The 16,952-nt window shown below is 45.3% G+C and overlaps 1 protein-coding gene across 9 annotated transcripts in view; it reads right to left on the bottom strand.

Moving 5' to 3' along the window:
- KIF21A (kinesin family member 21A) overlaps nucleotides 1-11,436 on the bottom strand; it is a 99,302-nt gene extending 87,866 nt beyond the window's left edge. For 5 of the 9 annotated variants that reach the window (XM_081929125.1, XM_081929122.1, XM_081929126.1 and 2 more), the window contains exon 1: nucleotides 10,838-11,435. In XM_081929125.1, coding sequence (XP_081785251.1) covers nucleotides 10,838-10,881 — 44 coding nt within the window. In that variant the 5' untranslated portion in view covers nucleotides 10,882-11,435. Of the gene's footprint in view, nucleotides 1-10,837 lie in introns of all 9 variants that reach the window. The other 4 variants (XM_081929119.1, XM_081929123.1, XM_081929121.1 and 1 more) reach the window with 1 other exon arrangement.
- Between the last annotated feature and the right edge of the window lie 5,516 nt (nucleotides 11,437-16,952).

Consider the following 16,952-nt stretch of genomic DNA (forward strand, 5'->3'; position numbering starts at 1 on the left):
TTAATCATTTATTCTAAATATGCAAGAGACAGACCAACAGGTTCAATCTATAACAATAAGACTCTTGAGACTATTATTGAATACTTCTAGCAAGCATTGAGATGGGGACAGAATAAGAGGAACTTGGAACACAAAAATGGGAAAATTGTTGCACCACAGAAAACCAAATTCTGGGCTGTCCCACAGAACTGAGACATTTCAAAAGCTCTTGCAAATATCCATAGCCTAAGGATCCCTTTGCTAACTTCCATATATGCAGGCTTTCCTTGTTTAATGTCATTGCCATGGTGACATCCTTGAAATCTAATTCCACAGCCATTCATGTTGTGGTAACTCAAGAGGTTCATTCAATGCCTGGAAGAAGACTGGATGCTAAGGCTCTGGCACGGCTTTTCAAAGAAGCTGAATGAAGGAAAAGTAAGGAAAAGTTAAGGGCAAATAGGGAAAGAATGTTTAGGAAAATACAGAACAATCCAAGTAAGTTCTGTAGTTCTGCCTCTTTCTGTGAAAGTCAAGAATGCTTTAGCACTAAATATTCTGAGAATGACCGGATCCATAACAAGCCGTAATGATGTTTGCCCATCAGGTATCAGCTACTCCATAGAAACACTGAAAACCACTAAACCTAACTTCCTGCAGCTAAATCAGAGTTGCCTACAGCAAACAATCTATACACATTTATCCAAGCTCTGTTGGAAATGACCACAGAGATTCCTTATGCATGAACAAATTGCCATTGTTCAACTGATTTAACGTTCAGAACCAACCTCCCTCGTATCTACATTTGTGTTTAAGGTGAGTAGGGCAGCCTTCCCTCAACACAATAATCTCCAGAGGTTTAGGACTAAAATTCCCAAGATGCCTGGCCATATGGGCTTTGCTGACTGGGGTTCATGAGAACTGCAGCAAAAATAATAATAATAGAGGGCATCAGGTTGGAGAGCACTGGACGTATGGACTTTCATGGACTGATTGGACGCAGAGGAATGATGGAAGGAACCAGCTGGGGAACCAACCAGGGAAGAAGGCGGCTCAGAGCCCTGGGAGTGGGACAACAATGAGAGGTCAAAGGGAGAAGACTGGGAAGTGGAGCTGTTGGCAGCTGAAGAGGTAACAGGGCTTATATGAGCTGGGAATCTGTGAGAAGTCCAGAATCAGAGGCAGAATCTGAAACAGGAGGATGGGAGGAGGGAGCCGGGAGCCCAAGAGGCAGAGATAGGTCAGGCTGGTCATGGGTGTCTCCCCCCCTCCTGCTGCAAAAAACTCCCATCCCCCCTTGTCTCCCAGAACCAGAAGAGGTATGAAAAGGGCAGCGAAGAGGGTATCTGCATGCAGGTGCAGTCTCCAATTGACTGGAAAAAGCCCTGGAGAGGAGGGGACTTAGATGGCTGATAGGAGGCCTGGACTTTCAGTCTCGGCAACTGACTTTCATGGAGTAAGGCCACAAGGAATGAGCTGCTTTGCTCATTAGGCTTGAAACTCAAACAAGTCTATGAAGATCATGTTTTTGCTAATGAGGAGTTAACTCCAACTCAGAACAGTGTGATTTACTGTTGGCTCGCTTTCTAACACTGTAGCGGGGAATGTTGGGAAGACTTGCCCTTCACTGCCAGCACACAAGCTTGTTCCACACTACTTGTGGGTTCCCAGCCATCCTACCAAAATGCCCATGCATTGAAATACCCATGAGTCCATACCCGCTATTATACAATTAATGGGAGCAAGTATTAAAGAATTCTGTTATCCTCAAAATTAGAGACATTAAAAAACCAAGAATGTTCAACCTATGACTTCACATAAAAAAAGATGGCACCAAATCTAGTTTACTACCAATTAGTAGCATTCATGGCATGAGAACCATTTCCCTGTGGTGTGATCAGCTACCATTACAACACATCCCGCAGGTGAGGTATAAGGATAAGTAAGTTGTGTGCAGGTTATAAGGACAGGTGAGTCGCGTGACTGTGTGAGCCTTACCTATAGATTCAGTACCTAGGAGGGAAGCAAAATTGGTTCTAGTTATAAATCTAAGCATCTTTGGTCATGGACTACCCATGTGTATGTCCAACCACACTACCTGATGGCAACAAGCACTAAACAGCTTGGTGCGAAACGCGTGACCACACTCAGATCTTGAGATTATATAGGCATGAGCAGAGCATAATGGAAGTAGACCACAGTCCACTACCACAGATCCACAACAAGGCTAAAAACATTTATAATGAGACAGGACCATATATCCTGTACTTCCTCCAGGTAGTATGAAATAGTATGAATACTGGTGAGTATGAATACTGGTGAGAACAGTATTAGGGAGCATTGCAACACCTCCTCTGAACAGAGAATGTTCCTGACACACAACATACATTTAAAGGGTAATTTTCCTCCCAGAAAATCCTATAAACTGTAGTTCGTGAAGGATGCGAGAAATTGCAGCTCCATGAGGATTTCCAGGATTATTTTTGGTGGGGAGGTTCTTTAAACATTTGATGTGTATGAAGCACTGGAAAGCAGCAAAATTTTCTTACTGCTTTTCAAGCAAGGAAGCTTTATAGAAGTCTCCAGGGAAATTCATTAGGAGACAAACAGGATGTTAATGTCAAATACATTTAAAAGTCATCACACCAAGAAGCTTACTGTCTAGAATATAATTAGATTGCTGTTTCAGCACCAAATCCTAGAGAGATTTAATTCCTATTGTATAAGTGCGGTACTCAGACCTCCAAATGGATTACATATACAAATCCCTTCTCCACTGAATGATCAATAGTCTGATGCAGAGGGCAAGTTCCATAAATAATGCTCAGGAAAAGAAACATCATTTGAATTCTCCATCTTGAATAAAACATCAGCAACTATTAATCTGATTTTTAAATGCCTTTCTTCCAGTTTTATACTGCTGGAAAATACTACTCAGTCATAACTGTATTAGGCGAAACTGAAGATACAGGCAGTGACTGTCCGATATGTGTGCAACCACACATTTCTGCGTATCACCAAACCCAGAAGTGACCCAAAAATGGCAGGAAAGAGGGTGGAATGGGGTGGGGATGGAGCAGGATGGGGCAACCTTACATGGGCCCTGCCAACACGAATGGGGGTTCAGAACGTAACTCCACACAAATTGGTTGCTCCCTGTACTGTATTGTAAAGGTAAAGGGACCCCTGACCGTTAAGTCCAGTCGCGGACGACTCTGGGGTTGCGGCGCTCATCTCACTTTACTGGCCGAGGGAGCCAGTGTTTTGTCTGCAGACAGTTTCTGGGTCATGTGGCCAGCATGACTAAGCCACTTCTGGCAAACCAGAGCAGCTCACGGAAACGCCGTTTACTTTCCCGCCAGAGCGGTACCTATTTATCTACTTGCACTTTGATATGCTTTTGAACTGCTAGGTGGGCAGGAGCAGGGACCGAGCAACGGGAGCTCACCCCATCGCGGGGATTCGAACTACCAACCTTCTGATCAGCAAGCCCTAGGCACTGTGGTTTAGACCACAGCACCACCCGCATCCCAGTGCCTGTACTGTAGTGCCACATTAAAATCCCCCATATGCAGCACAAGGGAATAAACATTTTAGGTAAACACACAAAAAACTAGAACATGCACTCTAGATCATTATAACAAATCATGCTGTTATTATGATGTTACAGGCAAGGTAGGACTGCATTTCAGGCAGATGCCAAGCAACAATTGCATAGGAACATGCTGGGGAGGAAATGGTTTTCCAATTACCACACCCATATTCTATGGAGGAAGAGTTAGCTTGTCAATTAAGTTAATACCTTGTGATCTGTCTGATTCAAGGAAAGCATTGCTAAGCTTGTGCATTATGTGTTTGTGCAGTGCTCTTGTGAGCTAATGGGATATTTCAAGTCCAGGTAAATGGAGACAAGGTTCTTAGTTGAGGCCTACAAGAGAGGTATTTTCATTTACTGGCTTCCTTAAGAAGACAGAGGCTACAATCCTAAACAAACTTAAGTTCTGCTAATAGCTGCTAAACTTGCTGATAAAGTAAACATGGTTAAGATCAGCAATTCTACATTTATACTATTAATGACTCCAGCTTTCATGTTGGCCCTGTTACTTTATTTTTAAATAAACTACGTGATGGTGAATTCAGATCAGCTTATCACCCATCTCAGTGATCTTTTCAAGCAGTGCTTATCACTACTAATCGCTGACTGTTTACTTACTTTTACCATATCACTGGGGCACTGAAGTCACAAACCATTGCACAGTTACTAGGGAGTCCCATTGAGCTAAGTAGTAGTTATTTCTCAGTAAGCATGATTGGGAAGTAAGAAACATTTCCAACATCTGTCATTTCCCTGCAGTTTATTCCCAGCTCCCTTATCACCATCACTACTAGTAAAATATACAGAATGAGGAAGAACTAGGAGCATAGGAAAAAGAACAAGCCAGGAAGGGTTTGGAGAGGCCCCTTAAATATGTAGAAAATTGTGAGCTTACTCAACACAATGAGTCTCAAGACTATTTACAGGAATTCATAAACACATATTAAAACAATAAAATAATAAAATTGCCACAGCCTATACCTGTATCAAATTATGCACCTTGCACAGTATAATTGCAGACTCATGAAGCACACATCATGCTATGCTGCTGATCCTATTACCTCTTGCTATCTGTGCTTAGGGACATGGGTGGCGCTGTAGGTTAAACCACAGAGCCTAGGACTTGCCAATCAGAAGGTCGGCGGTTCGAATCCCCACGATGGAGTGAGCTCCCATTGCTCGGTCCCAGCTCCTGCCAACCTAGCAGTTCGAAAGCACGTCAAAGTGCAGGTAGATAAATAGGTACCACTTCGACGGGAAGGTAAACGGCATTTCCGTGCGCTGCTCTGGTTCGCCAGAAGCGGCTTAGTCATGCTGGCCACATGACCCAGAAGCTGTACGCCGGCTCCCTCAGCCAATAAAGCGAGATGAGCACCGCAACCCCAGAGTTGGTCACAACTGGACCTAATGGTCAGGGGTCCCTTTGCCTTTTATCTGTGCTTAGAGCTGCAACAAGTTGAGAAATGGGGGAAATTATTTCTATGTTTTACAATAGTCACCACCAAACGACAGGCTTAATATTCTTACATTTCAGAACATGACAACATTAGCAAGAGTTTATCTTTGCTAAAGGAGTAATTGAGGCTGGAAAGATGGAGAACTGCCAGATGGATATTTCCAATCTTAAAAATAAGAGTTTATGGATTTTTAAAAAAAGTTGGAAGAGTAAAATATTTTGATATGTAGGACTGTGTGCAGCTCTTAAGTTAGGTCCTTTGTCTTGCAAGTTATAGCATGCAGATATACTTCTTTTGAGCTACCCTTGAACTCTTTGTTAGACAAGAATGAAAGCCACTAAACGAAGTTGACTGAATTCACCACAAGACACCAAGCTCAGTATTTTCTGCTGGGGAGTTCTCAGACAATTTTGGGATTCACATTTTTATTGCTTTCCAGAAAATTGGGCTCTTAAACTGGCTCCAAAGTTTGGTCCATTAAATAAATGGGGGGACCCAAGTGGTAGGAACACTGATGGGGCTTTGATGACTTTGCCCAACACCATCCTTCCGTTGGTGTAAAATTGAAATATTGATAAACTGTTTTTAGAAAACACGACACACAACACTCACTGTGCTAACATGATGTAATGCCAGAGACAATGTTCCAGCTTTCCCAATTATTGCAACCCTGAAGCTATCATCTTGCACACAGACTATTCCAAAATAATTATGGGGTAGCGAGCAGTGTACCAGATATTCCTGTTGAGTGAAGCCTGAAAGCCCTGAAAAGCCTTCTGGCAAATAATCTAAGCAACTAATATCAAACTTCCCAGAACAACAGTCATTCACTGTTGTCATTCCCTAATGCAAGACAGTAGCTTCAAATTATGACTTAGTGATGAACCACAGATTCAGCTAAAAGGTTTGCCATTTCCTCTGCGTCTTTGATCATGTACAACTTCTCAGGCAGTATGTTCCAAGTTAATCATAATCAAGCTTCTGCAACATTATCCAGGCATTTAAAATCTAAATGGTATCTTTGGTGGGTATTACACAGAAAAGAAATCAATGTTTGATTATACTTAAGAAGTTTCAGGTGCCTATTTAAAAAACAAGACATTTGATACCTGCTGACCTGAATCACATATTGATTCCCCTACCCCTATATGTATATAATACATAGGAGTCTGAAAGAAACACAATTTCCGTTCCAATTCAACTGCTCTGTCCAAATAGGTAAAAAGGTAAAGGACCGTAGGACAGTTAAGTCCAGTCAAAGGCGACTCTGGGGTTGCGGTGCTCATCTCGCTTTCAGGCCAAAGGAGCCGGCGTTTGTCCAGAGACAGCTTTCTGAGTCATGTGGCCAGCATGACTAAGCCACTTTTGGCGCAACGGGACACCGTGAAAGAAGCCAGAGGGAGCAAAAACGCTGTTTACCTTCCTGCCACAGCGGTACCTATTCATCTACTCGCATTGGTGTGCTTTCGAACTGCTAGGCTGGCAGGAGCTGGGACAGAGCAACGGGAGCTCACCCTGTTGCAGAGATTCAAACCGCCAGCCTTCTGATCAGCAAGCCCAAAAGGCTCAGTGGTTTAGACCTCAGCACCACCCGCGTACCTTGCTATTCAAATATCTAGTTTTATATCTCAAGGCCTCTTGGAATCCAGTGAACTATGTGATCAATGCCTCTTTCATGTGTATCCACAGCAGTTCAGGAACTGTTTCCTCTTGTAGCATAGCCCCATAAAGGTCTGCTATGTAAATATTCATACTGGAATGCCAACTCAATGGATCTCTTTCATCTAACCACTGCCCCAATTAAACAACAAAACCCTCCGATATCTGTCTATGTGTGGAAATACGTTTTTGAAACTTGCAGGTTTCAAAAACATGTTGCAATACAACATGGGAAGGGGCTGTTCCAAACCCAAGTTAAAGTTCCTGATTGAAATATACAAGACTTCAGACATAGCCAATGAAGCTCTTTGGACTGTATCTCGGATATACTGTTCCAATACTAGCAGCAGCAGCAGAAATATCATTAAAAGTATCCTATGTCATGGACCAAGCACAGTTGCCACATTAAAGCCGTATCTTGTTAATTTCTATCGAGAATACTGCTTTGGTCTTATTTCTCACAACAGTTAAGTGCATAAGACAACAGGCCTGTCACACAATTAAAATTTGTTTCTTTTTCCAAGGAAAGGATTCTAAGCTTGCATGAGCCTAACTGTGACATTTGATCTGAATCGCAGTGCCTCTTCTTATGACACATATATTCATTCTATTACCCAAAAACGGTTTTGCTATGTGGCATCAGGAGCTGCTGTTAGAGATACAAATCAAAAGCCCTTTGAGATGAGGCAAGCTAGTTTCATGCTTCTCCAGAACACAAGCCATCACCTCAAAGTAGGAAAGAGCTGGTCACAGTGTGATGTTTCACTTTTTATATGCATACATTGTTCTCTTCATACACACAACACATTGGTGCAAACTCCGGGCGTCCCCTTGTTTGATAGCTGGGTAGCTCAGTTGGGTAGGGTGTGGTGCTGGCAATGCCAAGGTTGCAAGTTCAATACCTGTATGGGACAGCTGCATATTCCTGCAATTTGCAGGGAGTTGCACCAGATGACCCTCAGCTCTATGATTCTCTGTGATATCCCTGCCCAACAACGAGCTTATCTGAAAGGAGAGCTTCTCCCAAGACTTTCCTACTCATATGTTAAAATCTGCTGATAATAATTTCCATTATTTGCAAGAATTTAGACACAGCTGGCCATATTCCACCCCACTCACAGGGAGACATCGCTAGCTGCTATTCTTATTAAATTTAAGAGAGCAGCTAAAACTTCTCTTTTTAGAAAAATGTTTCGATTGCTAGAATACCCGATTAAACCTATTTGTGTTGTTTATGCTTGAATTTTAATTGACTTTGTATTGCCCTCTATTCTATTTTAAATACTAATTTAAAAAAACTACTGTAGTAGTGCATTCCAAGGATGCAGATATAAGAGGCGGGGGTCAGCAGACTTTTTCAGCAGGGGGGCGGTCCACTGTCCCTCAGACCTTGTGGGGAGCCAGTCTATATTTTGAAAAAACAAACAAACAAATTCCTATGCCCCACAAATAACCCAGAGATGCATTTTAAATAAAAGGACACATTCTACTCATGTAAAAACACACTGATTCCCAGACCGTCCGTGGGCCAGATTGAGAAGGCGATCGGGCTGGATTCGGCCCACGGGCCTTAGTTTGCCTACCCAAGGGTTAAAGCATAGGTAGTATCCTAGTGGCTGGATCAAATCATATGATATACCAATGTTACAGAAGGGCATCCCATGTCACAGCTGGTGATGCTGTGCCGAAGTTGGAAAGATGTTATAATTAACATTTTGACATCAATATTAAAGACTGGGCTGTAATCATTTCCACCTATGACCAATTAATTCTTGCCCCCCCCCCCTACTGTAGTCATCTATCAACAGTAAGTATGGCTACTGTAAGTACAATGCAATTCACTGATTTTAAGTACAAAAACCATCAACCTATAGCTTTATGAGGCATTTCCTTGATATGATTATTGCCCAGTTACAGAGCCGGTGACACCCACCGTGAGCCCTAAAGCAAATGCACGTGAATTCAGTGACAACATTAATGTGACATCACCACATCACTTTGAAGAAAACGAATCCTTGCAGTATTCACTGAGTTTCATCCTCCAGCTCACTAGGCGTTGCCTTTTCATGCACGAGAAGCGCTGCCAAACTCACTTGCTATACAAGTATTACCAAACGTCAGTAACCAAAACCTCTGCATGTTCAATATCAAGACGTCGTTTAGCCTCATGATTGCTAAATAAGTGATAAGTTCTGGCAGAACAGTGAAAGCTAAATATGTTTCTTGCAGCACGATGTTCCAGCTAAAAGACATCATTGCGATTAATTGATTGCATTCGTTCTTTTATACAGCTCATTGTTTTTTGAACTATATCGTTATTTCATACAGTTGAAACCCAGATAAAGGCGGGGGGGGGTCTGTGTATTTTGTAAATGCATTGTTACTTCTACTAGAATTTTATGAAACAGAAAGCACTCAGGGGGCAGCATCTGAATGGGTTTCACACTGCAGGATCACCCTTGTATTGGTGGGACAAGGTGATGGCTGTACAAGTTTAGGCAGAAACTTTTGCTGTCATGTTTTAGCCAGGTAAATGACTAACACACTTACAATGCTCAGAATTCACCCCAGTGGCGTAGCGTGGGTTGTCAGCACCCAGGGCAAGGCAAGTAATTTGCACCCCTTAACCCGTGGATTTGCGCCCCCTAACCCCCAGATGTTGCGCCCGGTGCGGTCCCCCCTGCACCCCCCACACTACGCCACTGATTCACCCCCCCCCAAGTTTCATATACTTGGAAAGGTTAATTTCCAGGCATTTATAAACCGCTTGATATTTTTGAAACACCTCTTTGAACTGGATGTGTTAAGCCTGGATCGTCTAGTTCTCAGTTCTTGTACCTGTGTGAAGTGAAGGTTCGCTTACTGGTGCCCCTCACAGATGGCAAAGATGTAAGAGTCTTACCAGAACAACTTCAAAATCCCTGCCTCCTTCAGTTAACTATGGCACTATGGGGCACTAACCCCAAACGCTTTATTCATGCTGCTTGATCAAACTGGACACGCTACTCTCATATATGTCCTTGGGAATATTACTAGATTATTAAATGCGCCCATCTTTCCAACGAGAAAACTATTAACGTGGAAAAACTTATTTGATAATTTCCGAGGGAGGGGATGCGGCAAGTTGTCCGCAGCAGAACATGCAGGTTCTATTGTAAAGGCTTCATTAATTTTTTAGTGCCGGAGGATGATGTTGCAATTTTCCATCCCTGAGCAGAAAGCACGCATGAATTCACTGGCTGGTACTTCTTTACAATTGCAACTAGCCAATCCAGTTACAGGGCTGGCTGGCTGCAACAAAAGCCCCACAGACCCAGCACAGCAGTCTCTGGAATGCAATTCAGCACGAGCCAAAAAAGGGACAGCTTAAAAAACAAACAAACACTGCACACACACACTGCCCGTGCAATCGCTTAGTGTTTCAAATCCCAAGCAGGAATACATTCATCAACCACCTTTTTTTAAGTCTTGCCACAGACCAGGCCTAAAAGTCTGGATTCGCCTTCCTCCCCTCGTCCACACCAGCACCAGTTTCTGGGACACAGCTGATGCACCATTAAACACCAGAGATTAAATATGCAGCATCCGAAGGAAAGCGAATTCCTCCGTGCAACAGCTGCAAGCAGAGAGAGCCCAGCTCTCGGGTCAGGCCAGCAGCTGAAGCTCGTGCAGGGAAGCCTGATCCCGCCAGCATCCCAGTCCGTCCTCGCTAACTTGGCCATCGGGCAGCAGTTTCCCAGATCCACCTATGGCGAAGCCCCTCTCCGGGACCAGCCAAGCCCTTCCTGGAATTAACCTGGCGGCCAACGGCCTCGGTCGGACTGCTGCTGGCCCTCGCAGCAGGCCGCTCCCGGCTGCCGCCTCAGCTACCTGCCAGCCCCGCTGCAAATGCGAGGAGGGAGCGACGGGAGCGGGGCTGCGAGCAACATGTCCCCCTCTCAGGCCTGCGTCCCAGAGCCAGACCCCCGCCACTCTCTCCCCTCTCTCCCAGAGCCCCCGGCCAAATCTCCCCGGCTCTATTTGCCCCACAAGAGATAGCAGGTAACAAAGAAAAGAGGGAGGGAGGAAGGAAGGAAGGGAGGGAGGGAGGGAGGGAGGGAGAGAGGGGGGGTGTCGTCGAACAAGAAGCAACACCACGACGCCTTACCTGACAGCAACCCGGACGGAGCTCTCGTCTTGGCCGGCCGACATGTCTCAGAGCTGGGAGGCGCGGCGGGCTCGGGAGAAAGAGCGTGTCATTTAATTCGAATTGCGCACGGAAACCAAAGGTGAGAAGGGACGAGCGAAGGAGGCGGGAGCCGCTGTTCCGCGGCCCGAGGGAGCTGCGCGCCTCACCTCCGGCGCCGCCTCCACCTCCTCGTCTCTCCAGCCATTTTAGGTGACTGGCTGAATGAATAGGTAGCAGCCAAGCGGCAGCGGAGAGGGTTGACACTCCGCCCACCGCGGCGCGTTGCGCTCCCGGCCCCTCGAGGCGGAGCGGCGCTGGGTTTAGCCAGCCCTCCTGCCCTCCCTCCTGGCTCCGGGCCGCTGCCCCTTCGCAGCCCGCCTCCCCGACCAGCAGTCGCCTCGCTCTGCACCAGGCGCGCAGCTTGGCTGGCTGGCTGGCTGTCTCTCTGGCTGTGCCCGGGCGGCGGCAGCTTCAGGTTTTCTGCAGCCGCAATGCGTACCCAAGCCCGCCCTCCCCGCTCGCCTCAGCAGCTCGCAGGCCCATCTCGGCCGAGGGCTCCCAGGCGGAGCCGCGCGCTTGCCTGCCCGCTCTTGCCGCTCGCGCGCGCTCCGGGCGCAGCTGGCAGGCTCTTTCCGAGCGCGGAGCGAAGAGCGCGCGTTGCTTTCGCCTCAGCTGAAGCGTTTCCTCCGTCCCTGTCGTCGTTCGATTCGTCACTGTCGCCCGACCCTACATTTTCTAAGAATAACAACTTTATTATTTGTATCCCATATGAAAACATAATAAAATGTCAAACATTAAAAAAACTTTCCTATACTGTACAGGGTTGCCAAAGGTTGTGTGGTTCTTTATTTCCTTGACACCTGATGGAAGGGCGTTCCACAGGATAGGTGCCACTACTAAGAAGGCCCTCTGCCTGGCAGTGGCGTAGCGTGGGGGTGCAGGGGGGGCCGGCCGCACCGGGTGCAACATCTGGGGGTTAGGGTTAGGGGGTGCAAATCCACGGGTTAGGGGGCGCAAATTACTTGCCTTGCCCCGGGTGCTGACAACCCGCGCTACGCCACTGCTGCCTGGTCCCCTGTAACCTCACTTCTCGCAGTGAGGGAACCGCCAGAAGGCCCTTGGAGCTGGACCTCATGTTCAAGCAGAACAATGGTGGTGGAGACACTCCTTCAGGTGCAGTGGTACCTCGGGTTACGTACGCTTCAGGTTACAGACTTCGCTAACCCATAAATAGTACCTCGGGTTAAGAACTTTGCTTCAGGATGAGAACAGAAATCGCGCAGTGGCGGCGTGGCAGCAGCAGGAGGCCCCATTAGCTAAAGTGGTGCTTCAGGTTAAGAACAGTTTCAGGTTAAGAACAGACCTCAGGAACGAATTAAGTACGTAACCAGAGGTACCACTGTATACTGGGTCGAGGCAGTTTAGGGCTTTCAAGGTCAGCACCAACCAACACTTTGAAATGTGCTTCGAAATGTACTGGAAGCCAATGTGAATATTTCAGGATCAATGTCATATGGTCCCAGTGGCTGCTTCCGGTCGCCAGTCTGGCTGCTGCATTTTGGATTAGTTGCAGTTTCTTCGTCTCCTTCAAAGGTAACCTCACGGAAAGCGCATTGCAGTAGTCCAAGCGGGAGATAACCAGAGCATGCACCACTCTGGCGAGACAGTCTGCAGGCAGGTAGGGTCTCAGCCTGCATACCAGATGGAACTGGTAGACAGCCGCCCTGGACACAGAATTGACCTGCGCCTCCATGGACAGCTGTGAGTCCAAAATGACTCCCAGTCTGCGCACCTGGTTCTTCAGGACACAGTTACTCCATTCAGGACCAGGGAGTCCTCCACACCCACCTGCACTCTGTCCCCCAGAAACAGTAAAGGTAAAGGTATGACTCTGGGGTTGCATGCTTATCTCGCTCTATAAGCCGAGGGAACCAGCGTTTTTCTGCAGACAGCTTCAGGGTCATGTGGCCAGCATGACTAAACTGCTTCTGACGAAACCAGAGCAGCGTACGGAAACGCCGTTTACCTTCCCGCTGGAGCGGTACCTATTTATCTACTTGCACTTGACGTGCTTTCAAATTGCTAGGTTGGCAGGAGCTGGGACCAAACAACAGGAGCTCACCCCATTGCAGGGATTCAAACCTCCAACCTTCTGATTGGCAAGCCCAAGAGTCTCAGTGGTTTAGACCACAACACCACCCACGTCCCTTTCCCAGAAACAGTAATTCTGTCTAAAAGGGGAGGTGAGAGAAATCTGTCCTGAAAGCTTTTGGAACATAATGTATATTTAACAAGGTGTGCACATACCTCTAAACTCCCAAGCGCATTGCATCTCTCCCTCAGAAAGGACTGGGCCAGACATAGAACTCAGGGCCAGACATTTTGGCATCTCAGGTGAACCACAGAATGGTGCCCCTTCCCCAGCAAGGAAGAAGGGGTGAGTGAAGATCTACAACAGGAACAACAAGGAGGAAATGAAGATCTACGCTGAAGGGTGTTGAACTAGATGACCCTCTGGGTCCCTTGCAATTCTAGGATTCTATTATCTGCATGCTGCTGCTCCTGTGGATCCTGCTGCCAGAAGCAGTCGTCTCACTTGTCTCATAGGTGGGCCGGCCCTGGTAGAACTACCTGTTAAGCAGCGGTGCCTTGAGGGCAGAAGTCCAAGGCAGAATGAGCAAGTTTAACATGTTTTGATATACATCGTATATGCTCAATAAACAGATGACCTGGAAGCAATCAAAATGGCATATTGCGTATATAACTGAGCAGGGTACTTCATGGTACTGGATATAAGGCTGCAAAATGGAACTTTGCACTTGTATAATGGGCACACATTTTTTGTTCCTTTCACCAATATTTGTAAAGGGTCATTATTTTCCTGCCTCCCCCCACCAACTCAATATGTTGTTGAACTGTTGATATAGAGAGAGGCAGATATGCAGATCAACAAGGTTAGCTGTGAGACCCCAGTTAGATGTTTGAGCTCACCGATTCAGCAAATCCAAAGACGTCTCTCAATATTAACTGATTCACATTGTCACTATCAATCTCAGCAAATGTCACCCACTGGGCCAAATTAGTGACCCCAGAGATCTACTGTGAGCAAGACCCTAACTAAGGGGCTGCATCTGGCTAAGATTTGTGACACTGAGCCTGATGTTGGCGATCAGGTCCACTAAATCTAAGATTCATGTACAGGAACCTCCATCCTGGCCCAGATCTCACAACACCAGGGGGTACAGAGGTAGAACTGGGACCCACAAGGCACCTTTCCCTGGGTGTAAGAAATCAACCCACATACCTCACCATTGCACTAGAGCAGGGATCACACTGTTGGTTTCTGTTTCCCTCACTGAGCAGCTGCTGGTAGTCACAGGACTATGTTTTCATTCCACAGTCCAGATACTGTTGGATTCCCACAGGAAAGGGAGACGGGATGTGACCTTTACTGGTTTCCTGGTTTCCTTGTTCTGTCATTTCTTTGTTGGATTTGCTCTTTGCTTCTCACAGAGACAAGATGTATATTTGTATGCTCTCTGCATAGCTTAGAAATAAAGCTTAACAATGTAGCCATACCTGCCTCATCCTTCTGTTGCGGACTCTGGGTATATACTCTGCTGGGCTCAAGCCAAGATGAGCCGTATCAGCTTGGAGGACCGGAGCTGAATTTATCTAACACACACAAGGCAGAAGATCAGGAAGGACAGAAGTGTCTGTCTGCAGGATTGAGAGTTGACCCCTTAAGGGCTGCAGTTCTCACAAAAGGTGTGGAGCAGGAAGACGGTGGTCTGGAGGCAGAGGCTCAAACGGCCTCATTCCATCACTTATTTGCTAGGACAGAACATTGATGTTGTAGACCTTTGCTGCCAGCCATGGCAGAGCTCAGTGGAGGGAGTCTCAGGGGCGGTACTTTCCTGGAGGCAAAGTCCGTATACAAGGTTCAGTCCAGTCCTAAGGTCAGGAATATCTCAGTTCACGTAGTCAGACGATCTGGGTAGGTCAAGAAAGGTCAAGAAAGCCGAGGGTCCAAGGTCACAAGCAGCAGCAAGGTCTGGCCAGGAATAACGAATGTTGTTTCCAGCAACTGGCTGAGGCTGAAAACCCGGCTTAAGAAAGCTGGAGCCAGCTGGTTCTCATCAGCAAGAAGGCTGATCAGCAGGAGGTAAAGTCACTTCGCCTTCTGCTCATCAGGTGAAGTTGACTCCTGGCCCATGACAATTTAGGTCTCCTCCGCATAGCCAGGTAAAAAACCAACCCGAAAAGGGTTGAAGAAGGATCTACCACTCATGAACCCCAGGAGTTGCAGCGTATGTTACCACCCTTCCTTAAAAGAGAAGACCTAACACTAGCATATTTTATTTTATAAGTGACTGGATCACTGCAGTCTTTAAGGAGGTCAGAATTATAAAACTTTGACTTTCAGGAGCCATGATGGGCAAAACTCAAAACTAAATGTGATAGCCTTCAAAGTATGAACTAACTTGTTGACATTTTCAAGAGAGATTAGGCTTCATTGCCACAAGCAATCCCCAAACCTGGTGATTAAATCTTAAATACTTAGGATATTGATGTAAGTTATTGCTGCATGCATTCTGACAGGTCCTACTTGTAAAGAAAATCTCCTTATGCAGTTTTATCCAGAGCAGTAGTAGGTGGACGTGTTGATGATTCAAACCCCAATAATGTTAAAACAACTCGGTGACCGAGTATATTGTGGAACACACTAATTTTCAGAATTGAGAAACTTCAGGCTTTGACCTTCAATGGTCATAAGAGAAAGAACAATGCAGCGCTTAAAAGCAACAGAGAAACAGGTGTATCCTGTAGTCTTCATTAGCCATTTCTGTGCAGCAGTTTATATCATATAAATTAGTCATCCTAGTCATCATTCAATGACTCAATGTAATCCTTTTAGAGCTGATCACCACAAAACCAATGCTCGCTCCAGGATATAAGAAGAGTTAAAGTAGGCAATGCAAGGCAAATTATTTCAAGCTGGTAAAGTCTCATTTTCAACTATGTAGCATACATATATATATATAATCTTTAAGATGATAACAATGACAGAAATATGCTACTCAGTAACTTTTCAGCTTTAAGTGAGGACACCATGAATCCCAGGGGCATGATCATGATATTTATAAATAAAATATTTTTTTAAATGTTTCTGAGGAAATGGACTATTACTTCTTTGCATTAAAGAAAAAGTTAAAGGACTGAGAATACTTCAAAATGATACTTCCATGCTTAAATCCTGATCTAGTTCCCAATAAGTTTGAAATTTATTCCTAATCCTAGCTGTAACCACTAAACTAACAAATTACCTAAATTTACTTTGGATACTGATTCTGAAATCAGAAGGCTGTGGGTTTTTTTTTTACTACAGTTCACATGGAACCGTAAAGTTACTTGTACTTTATAGACTTCTAATTAAATGATTTGAGGGTTTCGATCTATGTTTATTTATCTATAAACCTCTTTTGCATTTTTACAGCTACGGTTACCATGCCTGAGCTCAGCAGCTTTTCCTGGCATGCAAACAAATGGGGAAAGCTTCAATTCTGATTAAAACCTGCGCATTGGGTTGTTAGCTATTAAAGGCACAGGAGAAAAATCTCGGTTCTCTTTGGTTGGTCCTATTCACAGAAGTCCACACTATCAGAGCTGCAGAACATGAATCTAAGCCGTACTATTTTAAGAAGTGTGTGCAAAGGGCGGAGACCTAATAAATAAATGTTTGTAAAGCACTGTGAGAACTTCACACAGAAAGCGTTATGTAAGATCTGCAGTACTGAACACATTAACTTTGGCTACCAGCCTAAATGCACTTGTTCCAGCAAAGCCGTACTGACTTAATGTATTTAGGCACTTAAGAGTTTTCTTAAGGACAATATAATACATTGTATTTGGAAATAATGTATGCCATTATGAAACACCGTTTCTAAACTGGGGTAGCCATTATGAAGTTTAAGGGCTCTTCTATACAGAAAGTATATTGCACAAATTTCAAATAATCTGTTTTCACAGGTACTACATTTGCTTATCACTTGTTGTGCGCAGACCGTATATTATCTCAGGCTCAGGTGCATGC

This window comes from Podarcis melisellensis (genome assembly GCF_964234715.1).
Source record: "Podarcis melisellensis genome assembly, chromosome: 10".
NCBI lineage: Eukaryota > Metazoa > Chordata > Lepidosauria > Squamata > Lacertidae > Podarcis > Podarcis melisellensis.